This window comes from Coturnix japonica, chromosome 8, assembly GCF_054131305.1.
Source record: "Coturnix japonica strain WE chromosome 8, WE-NBRP24, whole genome shotgun sequence".
In the NCBI taxonomy this organism is placed as follows: domain Eukaryota; kingdom Metazoa; phylum Chordata; class Aves; order Galliformes; family Phasianidae; genus Coturnix; species Coturnix japonica.
In genome coordinates, this window is record NC_140670.1 from 3,020,352 (window position 1) to 3,035,352 (window position 15,001).

The 15,001-nt window shown below is 38.3% G+C and overlaps 1 protein-coding gene across 8 annotated transcripts in view; it reads right to left on the reverse strand.

The window, feature by feature from the left end:
- Positions 1–4,788: 4,788 nt before the first annotated feature.
- Positions 4,789–15,001, reverse strand: part of MBL (mannose-binding lectin) — a 41,543-nt gene continuing 31,330 nt past the window's right edge. For 3 of the 8 annotated variants that reach the window (XM_085553813.1, XM_015866106.3, XM_085553808.1), the window contains 6 exons: positions 12,320–12,446; positions 11,484–11,590; positions 9,713–9,921; positions 6,847–6,954; positions 6,598–6,687; positions 4,789–5,718 (listed from right to left, as the gene is read on the reverse strand). In XM_085553813.1, the coding sequence (XP_085409939.1) occupies positions 5,345–5,718; positions 6,598–6,687; positions 6,847–6,954; positions 9,713–9,905 (765 nt within the window). In that variant the 5' untranslated portion in view covers positions 9,906–9,921; positions 11,484–11,590; positions 12,320–12,446 and the 3' untranslated portion in view covers positions 4,789–5,344. Of the gene's footprint in view, positions 5,719–6,597; positions 6,688–6,846; positions 6,955–9,712; positions 9,922–11,050; positions 11,148–11,483; positions 11,591–11,969; positions 12,072–12,319; positions 12,476–15,001 lie in introns of those variants that run through there. The other 5 variants (XM_085553812.1, XM_085553811.1, XM_085553809.1 and 2 more) reach the window with 5 other exon arrangements.

Sequence of the window (15,001 nt, forward strand, 5' to 3'; positions counted from 1 at the left end):
AATATCATTTTTTCAAACCTGAAGAGCACAACTGTGATCCCAACCCAAGCTGCTTTTCTTTAGCATCCGTTTTTCCCAACTGTTTCCACATAACTGGGAACTCATCGTTCCAACAACTTCCACCTTTTATGTCTTTTTACTTTCCAAAATGACACACTGTGCCGCCGTCACAGAGATACGTGATGTAAACTACGAAATTTTCAACAATTCACACAATTTGCTAGAGCAAAGACCAAATTCAGAGCTATTGTGAGACCATTAGGCAAAGCTAAACTTCAGGGCTACAGCATTCGAAACCACTGGAGAGGTCTTAGTAATGTGAGATGGAGGACAGTACAGAGTTTTCAGTGAACAACATATATGCACTTCAGAGACACTGGAAACAGTTATTTGATAGCTTTTACAACTGCTTTTACTGATGAGTGGCAGCTTTTCTCACTGTGCGGCTGTATGATCACAGTAGTGTATGATTCCTGACACTTAATCCCTACTTGTCCAAAATACAGGTTATGCCTTAATCTACACCTTAAAACATGAGATTAGAAAGAAGCAAACATTTTCAGCTTCCTTATAAAAATTTTCCATTGAAAACCTTTTCAATTTTTAGCTATTTATCCTAAAAAAAACAACCCTAAATAACAGGTACTAGAAAACAACAGCATGCAGAGGGCAATCTGACTTGTCAAGTTAATGTTTACTAATTTTGGGTGCAAAAATATATGATTTGCTTGCAGGGTTTGGAAGTAATACTAAAGTCACATAATAGAATCAGAGAATATAATCACAGAATGGCTTATGCTGAAAGGGACTTTCGTTTTGATTTTAGTTGCTGTGTGCCTCTTTAATAAAAAAGCAAGATGGTGAAAACCTATAGCATTTCCTTCCACATTTCTCTTTTCCCACCTTAACTTTGCTTTTGTGTATACACATGGCTGTATATGAAGGGAAGAGAGTGCATAAGGAGGGGGGTAGAGGACTTGTGCGGTCTGTAAGTTAAACAGCACTGGTCAAATGACTTCCAAGTGGGACACCCTTGCACAGATATCACTGGATCTGCAAAGGGCAATGTAGGAGATAACCAAGACCAAAATATTCCTGTTCAGGTTGCTTAAGAGGTTTCAAGACTCTTGTCTCTTGTTTGAACAAAAAGTATGCTTGGGAATAATCTTTGGAGTGGGTAGCAGTGCACAGAGCCTTTCCTTGTGCACATCTTAGGCACAAGGCATAGGTGGCCAAGGGCTGTAGTCACACAATGCAGATGCTCTCACCTGACGGGAGAGATGCAGAGCTCTGTCCCTAAGAGAGCATAGAAAGCTCCTTAGTAATTTCTTTGGGATCATCTCTGAAATACCTTCAAGGACAGTCTCTCGGAAACCACACATCAAAAAGGGGGTTGACCATTTATCTACCATTTTGTTTACTTACCTACTGTAAACTCCTGCTGTCTGAAGTTTTATCTGTACAGAAACTCTCCAGGGCTGGAGGAGGATGCCAGCCTTACTTACACTGGAAAGATGCCACATGAAGGATCGAAGCACAAGCTCGGCTCTGTGGGACAGACTGTGCTGCCAGCTTTAGACACAAACAAACCAGAATAAAACAGAGCCAGGAAATAGGCCTTCCAACAGTTCACCCTGAAGCACTGATCTAAACAGCTCAAGCTACCGTGCCCAAAACATCGCTAAGGTCACAGACCATAAAAAGGGATGTTAACTGCAGGTGCCTCAGGATAAAATCATTCCCTAGAGAAAAGACAGAGGATCCAATCCTGCTGCAAGTACAGAGAAATTTGGCAAAGCTTCAAAGAGACTTAAGACTGCACTTGTGTTTACAGATTCTCCTCCCTTACTTATTTTTCTGGATATTATTGTCCAAACTACAATTTTAGAATTACTTTTCTTTCCCAGGGCAAAAGGTAGAGCCACTTCGGTAGTAGTGTAGCCACAGTGTCCCCCGCATAACACTTCTTTGTTCTTTTCACTCATGAAGACAAAGCCTTCTTCGAGAGCAGAAAACAAACCAGAGTAAAAGGCACGTTTCTCCTCTAGTCTAAGCGTAAGTTATCAACCTGTCCTCCATATTTATATGCTATGATTAATAAATAGAACAGTAATTTCAAGGTGCTACTGACTGAAATAGTTTCCTGTTTCCATCTTGTAGTTCCCACTGGAAAGTGTCACTTGAAAAATAAAAAGAAGGAAAAGAGCTTCTAAGAAATCATGGCTTGTTCACAGGTGATGCGACAGCTCTTCCTAAGCCTGTACTTAGCCTGAAATTGTGCTATGTTTTAGAAAGATAAATCCAGCAGCTGATTAACAGACGCTGCTCTCATCCTGACTTGCTCAGAAGCTCTGCGGAGGTCATATTAACACCACATGAGAGGTTCTAAACAGGGGTATAACAGCAGATAATACAGATTAGTTTCTAATAAATGTCAGATTAAGTGGTCATCAGAGATGCTGATTTAAGCCTCATGAAAAATAATTTCCATCTCAATTTCTGTTGTTCATCTATTAAAGAACAGTGTCACTAAAGAGTGAATGCTGTCCCTAATGTGGGTGGTGAGAGAGGTCATAAGTTTGGGCACCAAGAATGCCTCACTGAGTTAAAAAAATATGGCTTAAATCAGAGATCTCAAGGACTCAAAAGACAAGGTGTCTACTTCAAGAAAAAGACTTTGAGAAATAGCTCAAACTTACTCTACACATTGTTCTGTCCTTCATGTGCACAACCAGGCAAAAAAGATAGCTATCTAGAAATTCTGGACATTCACATGTGCCACTTTCAATATTCTTAGCATAAGAATATATTTGCACTTACCTGCAAAGGAATTTTCAGTCTGCGTAGATTCCATCTGAATGATGCACTGTGTTCTCCAAATGTAAAAAGTCTTAACATAAGGTTGCAAGAAGTATCACAAAGTTCAAAAAGATGTATCCCATGGAGAAAATCATATAAAAATTAATCTAACCGACATTTTAGAGCTGGACCCTTGAAACACTGACATGGAAATTAGGAATAGTATTTGTTAAATATTTTCTGATAAGGACATAGAATCATAGCATGGCCTGGGTTGAAAAGGACCACAATGACCATCTGGTTCCAACCCCCCTGCTATGTGCAGGGTCGCCAACCAGCAGACCAGGCTGCCCAGAGCCACATCCAGCCTTATTATATTTATTCTTCTCATCACTGTCTCCAAACTACTACAGATCCCAATAGCTTATATTATCATTCTGTAATGGCTTCTCTCAGCATGACTGAAGCTGCAGATGCAGTTTAAAAGAGAAATTCTTACATAGCTGTAAGATTTTAACAGTTTATTTTGAGCATTATGAGGCGAAATTAAATTTTCACAATGACAACAGGAAAACAGAGCCTGCAAAATATTACTCCAAATGCTTTTCAAATCAGCAGCTAAGACACAGTGACTTACCAGCTGACCTACTGGAGGCACCGCTCTTAGCCCAGCTTGAAATGAAATGGTCACAAAACATACCACAATGTTTTTGAAGATAACCTCATCACGGACACAGGTAAATCTAGGTAACCTGTGACACAGACTGACTTACTTTTTACATGTAAATACACTGGAGACTAAATTACCACAGATCTCTAAATACGGGACCATGTCAAGACAGTACTCAACTCTCCAGAATGTATCTTCTTTCTTTTATTGCCCTAAATTAACCCAAATCTGTCTTTTAAACATTGAGTTCTATCTTGCATTTTCATTTAATAAATATTGATTTAAAACCCCCAGACAAAATGTTAAAAGTTCTTGTTTCCATAGCTGCAGGACACCAATTAGTGAAGGAAAGGAATGCAGTTGACATTGCTGCTAACAAGGAAAATACGATGCCGATTAGCATATATCTCATGCTCTAGAAAGCTCGTGTCTTTCAACAGTCTGTAATTATTTTTCTCTTCTGCTGCCTAAAATGTTTCTTGTGACAAAGTATGATATTATTTTAACTTCAGAGCTGTTGTGAACTAAGCTCAGTTAAGACTATTTTACACTTGGCAACTTCTGGAGAATACATTAGAGCCACGGTTTCTTCATGCTCCACATCCAGCCTCTGTATTGAGCGAGGTGAGAGCTCACTATCTGACCAAACATAAAAGCTCTACTACTTACTGCTTGCAAGCATGACAGCAGTTAAATGTATCTCCATAACAACAGACTCTATAGCAACAATTTCCATTTCAGTTGTGAGGCCTACCAAGTAATCTAGAGGTACCTTGCAGCGTTTGGCTTTGCCTCAAAAAAACTGAATGAAAAATAAATCAATAAATCAAACCAACAACCCACAAAACAAAACAAAACAAAGGAGAGTGTTTGTCTCCTACGCACTTGCTGGTGTGCGAAAAGCACAACCAGTCTTTCAGACACACTTAAGGGAGAGGCTGTTGGGTTGTTGGTGATCTACGTGGTCTCAGTACAACTCACAGGGCAGAAGAAGGTGGAGAAGTTATAAGTGGAGAGAGAGAGAAACAGGAAAGGTCTTCTGTGAAGTCTGAGTTCCAAATCACATTGGCTGTAGACAGACACTCTATTTTTAGCAGGATTCACCAATTCTTATTTCTAGCAAAAGGCTGCTGGCAGCTATGTAGCCTCCTGACAGAAACGCAGAGGAAAAGCATGATGCACTTTTCCTCTCCAACTCTGGGGAAACCATTTTCCCACATGTGACAGTAACGTGGCTCAGATGAACTCATGGTTTCTGAACCACAATTCCACATAATGAACACCTGTTTGATTGATATGTTAGACTTGGAATGCATGAGTATGATGGAACAGAAATACCATTTATTAGCTTAATCACTTAATAATAATAATAGGTTTTAAAGTAGCTCATTATATTCTATAAGCCAGATTCAAAATACTCTCTTAACCAAACATATCCGTATTTTCAAATTAGATGCATGGTTTAAATATTTAAAATTTATTTTGGTTCACATTTTAAGTTCAACAATTCACAAAATGCAGATAAAGCTAAGAAGCTGGATTGTGCTAGGACTTGTAATGGAAAATACCTTTCAAATGTTAGTGGGCACCAAGTCCAGGGGGTCATACTGGAGCTAACATGGAGTTAAACCTTTCTGAAGCCGACACCATAAACATAAGGTTCTCAGCATATCATGTGGCAAACAAATTAATTCACAGTGAGTGAACAAGTAGGTTTGTTTCACTAGGAAATTCAAAACTGGATGTCAAAGAGAAAACAACTGTAAATATAAACTGATTCTGATTATTTTACTGAGCAGTATAGTAACAATCTTCTACACAGTCACATAGCCAGGAGAAGAAAGTGGGACTGATTTTCTTAGATTTATCAGCTGCTCACAATTCACAAATAATGAAGATATTTGAATTTGAACAGTCTAAATCATTCCATTTTCCAGAGCCATCTATCACTGCACAGTCTTCATTCCTTAGATTATTTGGTTCTCCAGATTTCCAGTTGCTGTAAGTTAAAGGCCCACCGCTCAGGAACATGAATCTGCCCTCAGTTTGTGCATCAGATATCCCAAGATAAGCTGGGCCTAAAGGGTTAACTAAATCTCTTAGAGCAGCATTTTCAGCCTCATTCCTAGGAGAGGCAAGCACACTTCCAGCTTTTGCACACAGGGATTTTCCCTTTTCAAAATTATCTTTCTTTCCAGTTGAGACAAACATTTTTTTACCAACATTTACAATGTCCTTTAAAGTCATGGCTAGAAGAAAAAGCAAACACCACATTAAATTACACCATAAACTGAAGATTCTGAAGTAATTTATCCATATTATTATTATTATATAATAATATTACTAAATTATAATAATAATAGGTTATAATTATAATTATAACTCAATTATAACTAGTTTTTTGCTATTTAGTACAAGCAGACTACTTGTAGTAGTAGGCAGAATCCAACAGAAATTAAACTAAATTAACATCTGGATATACCAAATCCACATTTTAATAAAACGTGATTTTCACAAGGCTTGGATCACAAGTAATTTTTAGTGGTTTTCTGCTCCCATTTTACCTATACCTCAGTTCTTGAATCAAGATCTGAAGGAACTTCCTCCCTTAATCAAATTGCTAGCATGACCAAAAAAGCTTGCCAGGTCTCAATGCAAAAATCAGAGACTAATTAAAATTCATGCAGAGGAACTGAGCTGCCATTAGGAGATCTTTCCTAACTATTAGCTTTAACCTGGGATCACAGAAACTAAAGCTAAGAGACTGTAATGAAATTCAGAGTTTAAAACCAGGGAGCAGAAAAAAAGACATAGAGGAACAGCTTTAGTGAGCCCAGGAAACTGAATATTTGTCTTGAAAACATAAATGATCTGGGAAGAAATATACATCTATAGTTCATGTACCTGTCAGGTACGCCCCCCCAAAAGAACACCCCAAACCAATGGAAAGTGAGGCTCTTGCTCATTTAATGGATAAGACTAGGCTTGCAACAACCCGTTTGTAATGCATTTGTTTCTTTAACAGACATTTATTTAACAGGTATTCAGGATAAGTGTGAAGGAGGTCTACCATCTTATAATAATTGTATGAGAACTCCAAAAAGAAAACCAATATGACTGTATCTTACCTTTTTTGTACCTGTTTAAGTCATCTTCCAATACCCGGATTTTCGTTTCCAAAGCAGTTATTTGTCGGTGCAGGTCATCACTTACATCAACTAGGAATTAAGGGCATTATTTAGCTATTTATCTTAAAAATAACTACACCACTGCTTCCTTTCATCTAATATGATTCTATGTGTGAGAGGTTTTGTTTCCAGAGCAGAAACCATAGGCCATGTAGCAGATGATAGAAACATGAGAGCTTTAATACTTACTTCCACGTTCTCCTTTTTGACCCTTCACTCCTTGTGGTCCCACCTCTCCTTTTAATCCTGGAGGTCCTGCTTTTCCAGGCAAACCCTGCAGACCTCTCAATCCTTCTCCTAGAGTTTGATTTGAGAGAAAACAGCTTAAATATTTTCAGAGCCTGTTCTCCCACCATGTTTCCTTAGTGCTTCGAGAGAGTCCTGAACTCAGGAATAGTTTAACAACTAGCAATGGTGTGTAGAAGACACAAACACTAAAGTCCCTCTTAGGAGGACAGCTGCAAAGCCCAACTGAGGATAGGGGGTAAAGAGATGAATATGCTTGGAAGAAAGGGATGAAATTGGTGTGGGAAGGGGAAATTGATAATGTTGGTAGAGCTATCTGTCTTTGGGCTTTGAGAAAGATTTTCATCAACAAAATAAAGCCCCCACATTCACACCAATAAGAAAAGGAGATAATCCACAACGTTAGAGGACTTCTTGGTCACCCATGATTTCCTAATACTCGTCATTTTACGTTTTCTATGATGCACTGTAAGATTACCCTGCACTTTATGAATGATGAAATTCTTTTGGGAAATACTCAGTATTTGGGGTTTGTACACAAAACACAAAATATCCTCAAATTCAAGGTGAATACTTATGAAGGCTGAAAAAAAAAAAAAAAAAAAAAAAAAAAAAAGAACATCCCACATGGTAAATGCATTTTATCTCAAAGGAATAATGATTTTTTAATATACATCCTGAACAGCAAAGAACTAAGAAATGGAGCATGGCCAGGAGTCCTAACTCCATAGAAAGGAGAGGAACGAGACACCTAACCAAAATATCCTCAAGGTGTTAAAACACTATATTAACTTTTAGAGGTCAATAACATTTCATTTTGCCATTGCCCAAGTCTTCCAACCCATTCATTCTGTGAAACACCACCCCTACTTCCACCTGAAAACTGTTCCTGTAAAAAAATATACATTTGCTAGGAACTGCATTACTTTGATGAAAAATCACTGTGATGCAAAATTCCTTACTCTATCTATTTATGAAAATCCATTGTAATTAAAGCTTAGTTACTGCAGAGGTACACATGGTCCAAAATCAGAAAGCCATTACATGTAATCCAACCATATATTATAATATACTACCTAGAAAATTAGATAAAATGTAATAATGGTCAAGCATACCTCCGAAGTGGTTATTTAATCAGGCAGTGATGGCTTCACATATTTTAGCCATGATACTGCAGGGAGCAGATACTGAAAATGTCTATACAGAACACTGATATATTCCACATAAATTTTATGTCTTACGTCATATAAATGTATCATAGATTGGTTTGTGTTGGAAGGGACCCTAAAGATCATCAAGTTCCAATTCCCTGCTATAGGCAAGGTTGCCACCTACTACATCAGGAAGCCCAGAGCTACATCTAACTCAGCCTTGCACACTTTCGGGGATGCAATATCCACAGTTTCTCTGGGCAACCTGAATAACTAAATGCATATCAAGTGGTATTCATACTGATAGGAATTTGCTTGGATGCTGAAAAGTAATTAGCTAACTCTAAGAGGTGTAGCATAGACATGACATGATGATAGAAATTTGGGATGAGTGGCTCACAAACAAAAAGGTGGTGCTGCCATTCAGCAATACCTGGACAGACTGGAGAGTTGGATGGAAAGGAACCTTATAAGGTTCAACAAGGGTGAGTGTAGAGTCCTACAGTGAGGGAGGAATAACTGCACGTGTCAGTGCAAAGGGGCTGACCTGCTGGAAATTAACCCTGTGGATAAGGGTCTGGGTGTCCCAGTGGACAGCAGGTTGGCCATAAGCCAGCAGTGTGCCTTTGTGCCAAAGAAGGCCAGTGGTATTCTAGGGTGCACTGAGTGTGGACAGCAGGTCAAAGGAGATAACCCTCACCCTCTATTCTGCCCTAATGAGACCAGATTTGGAGTACTGTGTTCAGCTCTGGGATCCCTAGTTCAAAAAAGACAGGGATCTCCTAGAAAGAGTCCAGTGGAGGACCACAAAGATCATTAGGGCCCCGGAGCACCTCATATGAGCAAAGACTGAGAGATCTGTGTCTGAATAGCCTGCAGTAGAGGAAACTGAGAGGGGATCTTATCAGTGCTTGTAAATGTCTAAGGTGCAGGAGACAAGTGGGGGCAGGTTCTTTTCAGTGGTGCCTAGTGACAGAACGAGAAATTCCATATGAATATGAGGAAAAACTTCCTTACAGCATAGGATGCAGTAACAAAAATACAGTTCTGTATGTACTCACTAAATATTTTCTCAGAAACCATTTTATATCTTGGGAAAAGGTGGTGACTTTGTTCTGCTGTGTGACAGAAAGCACTTCCTGATCTGTTTATTTGCAGCAACTGTTTGTCATATCATGTCTTGGGGGAGTTCAGTTGCTGGGACTTAGTTAATTTGAAGAAACCCAATTACTATCATTAGGTTAGTAGCCAACTTTAGCAAGCATTATTTCTGGTTTTGAGAGGTGGCCCCTGGAAAGGAAAGCAGATGTAATTTAGTAAGGTGTGTAGGAAACTCTGTAAGTGGCTCAGAACACAAATGGTACATTGAAACATTGTTTTATCTCCATTTTATGGGCCACTGTGAAAATGTGAGTTTATGTTTGTATGGAGTTTTTGTTTGTTTGTTTGTTTTTTAAATTTATTTATTACATACAAGTATCTGGAATAGAATTAAAAAGCAAGTGCTTATAGACAGCTTTCCACAAACTTAGAGAAGCTATAAAAGGTTAATAGGGCAGAGAAGAAGGAGAAAAGTGGAAGAAGAGAAAAGGCATAGAATAAGACTAAAGGGATGAAAAAGGAGCGTCAAAAATACACTACTCATAAATGCTCTATACCTGGGTCTCCCTTTTCACCTTTGGGACCATCTCTTCCATCTCTGCCTGGTAATCCATTTACTGCAGGAGCACTACACTGAATGATGGGACAGGAATACATTTTCTCTTCAGGTTTCTCTGTGCTAAGTGAACTTGTTGCCATCATCAGTGATAGACAAAGTAGTACGGCACTGAGAGGCTGAAGAAGAGTCATTGCTAAGTCCACAAATCTGTGACAAATAAAGCAAAGTCGTATCACAATTTTCTCCATTTACACGACCATTTTAAAGGGCTGTCTAGGAAAGAGTTGCCTGCATAGCTCAGAAAATATACTTTGATCTTTGTTCCAAAGAGCAAGAACAAGGGCTAGTGTATGAACCATTAAATCTAGCCTGATTGTATCCTTATGTATAGAAACCAGAAGAAAAACAATGAAGCTTAGAAAAATCTGAAATTGTCAAGCTATAATGAAAATATCACCCATTTCACCATGCTGCAAATCCATATATATATATATATATATATTATTCATTGCAAGTTTGAACTTAAATAATTTCTCTTTATGCCAAATGATTCATACAGATAGTTTGCAACAAATCCTAAACTCTCCAGCTATTTCATCTCCGCAAGGACTTTTCTCTCTACAGCTGTTAGGATTAGTGTATGCTCAAACTTAGAAAGATTAAGATATTTCTCTTGATAATACCTTCAGTACTAGCAAATGCTGATAGCTTAAAGAAGAAAAATTTCAGGTGTGCTTAGATAGTCATCATCTGATCGCTTCTCAGTTTCTCCTTCCACACCTTTAATATTAATAAAGATACATTACTTCTTCAGTATCATGCCTCAGAGCTCAAGTTCTCTTGGATCCTAGATCTGCAATACTTTGCTGCCCTCTCTGAGCAGAACAGTGACAGGCAATAACATCGTAAGATAAAACTCTGAATTATGTTCTGATGAGCTGCATCAAAATAATTATCTTCAGTTTTAATATGACGGTCGAATTTGATGCAAACACGACCCATATGTTTTGTGTTTAACTGAAAACAACAGCAAACAAACAAACAACAACAAAATGAAGCTACCACAAACATAATCTGACAGACTGGAAGGGTAAATGAGTACTAAGTCAACTGGCTTTATTTCCTCTCAGTTCTACTAATCAGCCTTAAGTAGGAAATACGTTTAAGGAAATATTGTCTTAAACAAGGAGATAAGGAGAGAAAATCATATCCAGTGTGAATTTTGCTAATCACTTTATTATTATTTTTAATTTTAAGCCTCAGGAAAAATTCCCCATGGAGAACACCCTACTCTGTCTTTTTTCATCTGATAAAGTGAAATATAACATGCACTCACTAGCTTATCGCTTATTATCACTAGGAACAGAAAGCAGATAAAGAAGCACCACTTTTCTGCATACTTTGCTGTAGGCTCACATCCAAATCTGGAGCAACTGCATTAAAACATGGGAAATGACTTAGTTGACCAGTAATAACAGAGCTTGAATCCAGTTTATTTTTCCTATACAGCATCATGGACAAAAATACAGCTCTTCTCATCCATCCAAGTGCTTTTTCTGTTGAATTTTTATACTTGACTCATTATTTGGTACCAAAGAAGATGCTACTTTTGTCTATCACAAAGGCAATACGAAAAGGTTAGTAATAATGGTCCAACAAAACAAATTTAAAACCAAAAGCTCACAGAGAATATTGTCACTACAGAGTCCCTAACACACAGACCATTGTTATTTTTGGCTGCCAGCCTTCTGAAGCCACCACCTATTTACCTCTGAAGTTTTCCAAGATGACCGTTCCAAGTCTTTACTCTAGGAGAACCAAAGGGCCTCTTTCACCTCTAAGAAACTGGTGGCAGGGTTTCCTGGCAGCTGTATCACTTCAAAAAAACATTAATGACAATATATATATACACATATTTTAAAGCAAAATGTTCCCACTGTACCAGAAAAAAATCTTAGCAATTTCCTAAAATAGGAAACAGAGATTCTGCAATCCATATTTAAGTTTAGAGAGGATGGAGATTCCAACATAGAGAATCACGCCAAGTGTGGGTGCAGTAACACTCCTCGAGTACCAAGCCTTACACAAGTGAGGAATATTTATGCAGAAAGATCAGAATCAGGCCCTGAAATGAAGCTGCTTTTATGCTTAGGAGGTAGCTAGTTCTGGAAGTGATATCAGAACACCTATTTCAAGAGATATATCTCAAAAAATTCTTCCATTCCTCCATAAAAACATATTATGACATGACTCACTGAATGAAGGTAAAAAATCAGGGAACTGATCCTGGAAGAGGCAGCCAGGAGGCAAAACAGTCCTAATCATGGAGCTGACAGCTGAGTCATCAGCCCTGAAGCCTAAATTTGACAGAAAAGGACAGCCCTATTGAGTCAAATACTGGGTAAAATAAATATTACATTAGTATAGAGAATACTAAGGGATAGAATGCTGTTAAATGGACAGATCACACCCTGCTAACAGTCTTCATTAGCTTACTGTGCACCCTTAGGGCAGCCACTTTCTAAGTGGTATTCTTGTACTTGCAAGGGTTTCAAGGCCTCAGTACGGTTAAATACATATCACAGCAAAAGAGAGTTTTACTTACCAGCACCTTTACCTGCTTAGTGCACAGTGAAAACCTTATCACTTCATTGGCTTTCCTGACAGCTAGTGTGACAGGAAGTAGTAGAGAAGAAACAGAAGATGAGTGGATTTTTATCTGGAGGACCAGCCTGCCAAGAGATAAAGAAAGTCCTTTACATTTCCACTAAAAGCTGTAATTTTGAGCTTTATTTGGGGTTTTCTGGCTTATCTCTGTCTTGCACAATCCTAGTGATCATCTACTCCAACCTTACCACCCCTATTTACAGGAATTGTGTATGACATTCTGCGAGTAAACCCTTTGCTCTTTGCCTGGCCTTGGATATATATTGACTTTGTTACAGTACAAATGAAGAACAAAACAAAACAACCCCCTCACCACAGAGAGACAGAGAAGAACAAAAAAAAAACCAAACCCAACAACAAAAATCAGGATATCTGAAAGGTATTCACTGTGACCATAATGTTTTTCACCTTAATTCAGTCAATGGATTAATCTTCAAATAAGGACTTGGATTTTGCTTGACTGCAGTGACTATTTTTCCTTCAGTACACTCTGAATTATCCATGGGGAAAAAAACTGGCCAGCTCAAACAGGTGCATTTGTGTGTAGATTAGAAAAGACAACATTGCATGAAGAAACAAATCAACACATAGATTAAGTCACCTACTACTTCTCTTCCTTTAAAGACAGTGATCAGGCTAAAATTCTCAATGGAGCCTGCATGAAAAGTACAATAATAGGAATAGTTTGTCTTTGGGTGTATCGCCAAAGATAGTTCTGAAATAATAGTAGTATAAAGACATAAGACAAAATGTCTCTCTAAGACTCCTCAGATGTTAGATGGCTATAACAACTCTGCTTGCGGAAAACTTCCTTACCCAGATGTCTGATAGACATCTCCAGCTGAAAATATCAAATCAAACTCCTTCAGCCATTTGATGAAAATATTGGAAAGCCAACACTGTGAAGAAAACTTTTGGACTTAGAGGTCTATTTCGTTTAATAAGAGGCTGGAAATTTGATACTGATTGGCTATCTTGGCTAACTAGAACATGGTATCCATATGCTGTCAACACTTGGCTTCTAGAGCTCACACTGTCACCTTGTAGTCCACAAAAACTTATGGTTTATTTTGCCCCCTTTGAACTTCTCTGATTCCTGCCTGCAAAAAAGGAAGTGTGAATTAGACAGCATTCTCAGCAATTACCTTACTCCTACCACTCACCAGCTCAGAACACTAAACATATCATGTGAAGCAAGAGATGTATTTATCACACAGAAGCAGTGGCACAGCAAAATACTTATATGCATTACCCAAGCCTTCAGGACTATTATAAATTCCTGAGTTGAATGACATATAAAAATCATAAGGGCAGATGATTCAGTATTCAAAATTATTAGAAGGTTTTCCGGACTTGTCATTTCATATTATTTTTCTCCTCATTTCTATAAGGCCATCCCCTCCTCTAGAAATATTTAGTTTGAGTACTGAGTTCTTCCCTGCTTAGATGCTCAAATATGCTTTCTTTCTGCATGTCATTTGGTTGTAGGAATTGTCTTATGTCTGTCTGCTCTTTCGTATACAGTGCAGCTCTTCCAATTTTCTCAGAGAAGCAAACAGCCCAGCATGTGAGAAAACCTGGCTTTTGAAGTCTCAAAGTTAACTTTGGAGCCATCAGTTCTGAGTCCTCGTCACCAGCAGCAACATTATATGGCAACAACAGAAGTGGGAGATGCATCCAATTATTTTCCTCACAGCATAGCAGGGTGACAGCTTCTAGTGGTTTGCAAAGGAGTGTATGGCTAAAGCAGCAGATAGAAATGCACAGCCAGCTCACTGATTCACTTTGATGTCAGACCAACAGTGTGCTCTTATCTCCAAACCAGGAGCTTACAAAGTATTTCAAACCTTACACTGAGACAATCAGAGGCAGGATTAAAGAGTTCCAAAGAACAAGACCCTAGGAATAACCTTATTTCAGAAAAAAATCTCAGACCAGGCATTATGGAGCACAATTCTTAACAGGTGCTCAATACAGTGAGCATAATTAGAACCCTTACATAAAATCTAAAGTGGAAGCTGTCCCGTTCTTCTGAATTAATAGTGATTTATCCCTTTCCTGTTTAACCTACCATGCATCTATACTTCTGCATAGTAAGAAGAATGAAGCAGCGCTGAAACTCTCTTCATTTTCAGCTGTCAGCCAGCCAGACACAAAGACTACACGAAAAGTAGTTCCTGGTGCTGGGTTGCTACCTGGAGGCAATCTTCACCAATGATAAAGTCTTTGGATTTCATGTACCCACTGCCTACATAAAAAACTTTTCCATTTCTTGTGAAAGAGATCAAAATTTCTACAGAAGAACATGCTAGGAAGAATGCCATAGTAAAAAACACAAGTCAAAAAAGTGATAAGTAGGAACAGGAATAATATTGTAATTATTACTCATCTCACCAGCCACTGTAGCTGTTAGTACAAGCATCAAGAAGTATAAAACTCCAAGTTTATTTTACTGAAGTATGTCTATAAGAGACCCAAACAAGCCCATCCCAGCAAATTTCCAATGGGTGTCAATAATGACCAGATAGATGATAAACTAGGTACAAAGCTGAAAGCATCTTCTTTTCTCTTAAACACTAAATGACTGCACTTTGGACTGGAACTACACTCATAAACAAAA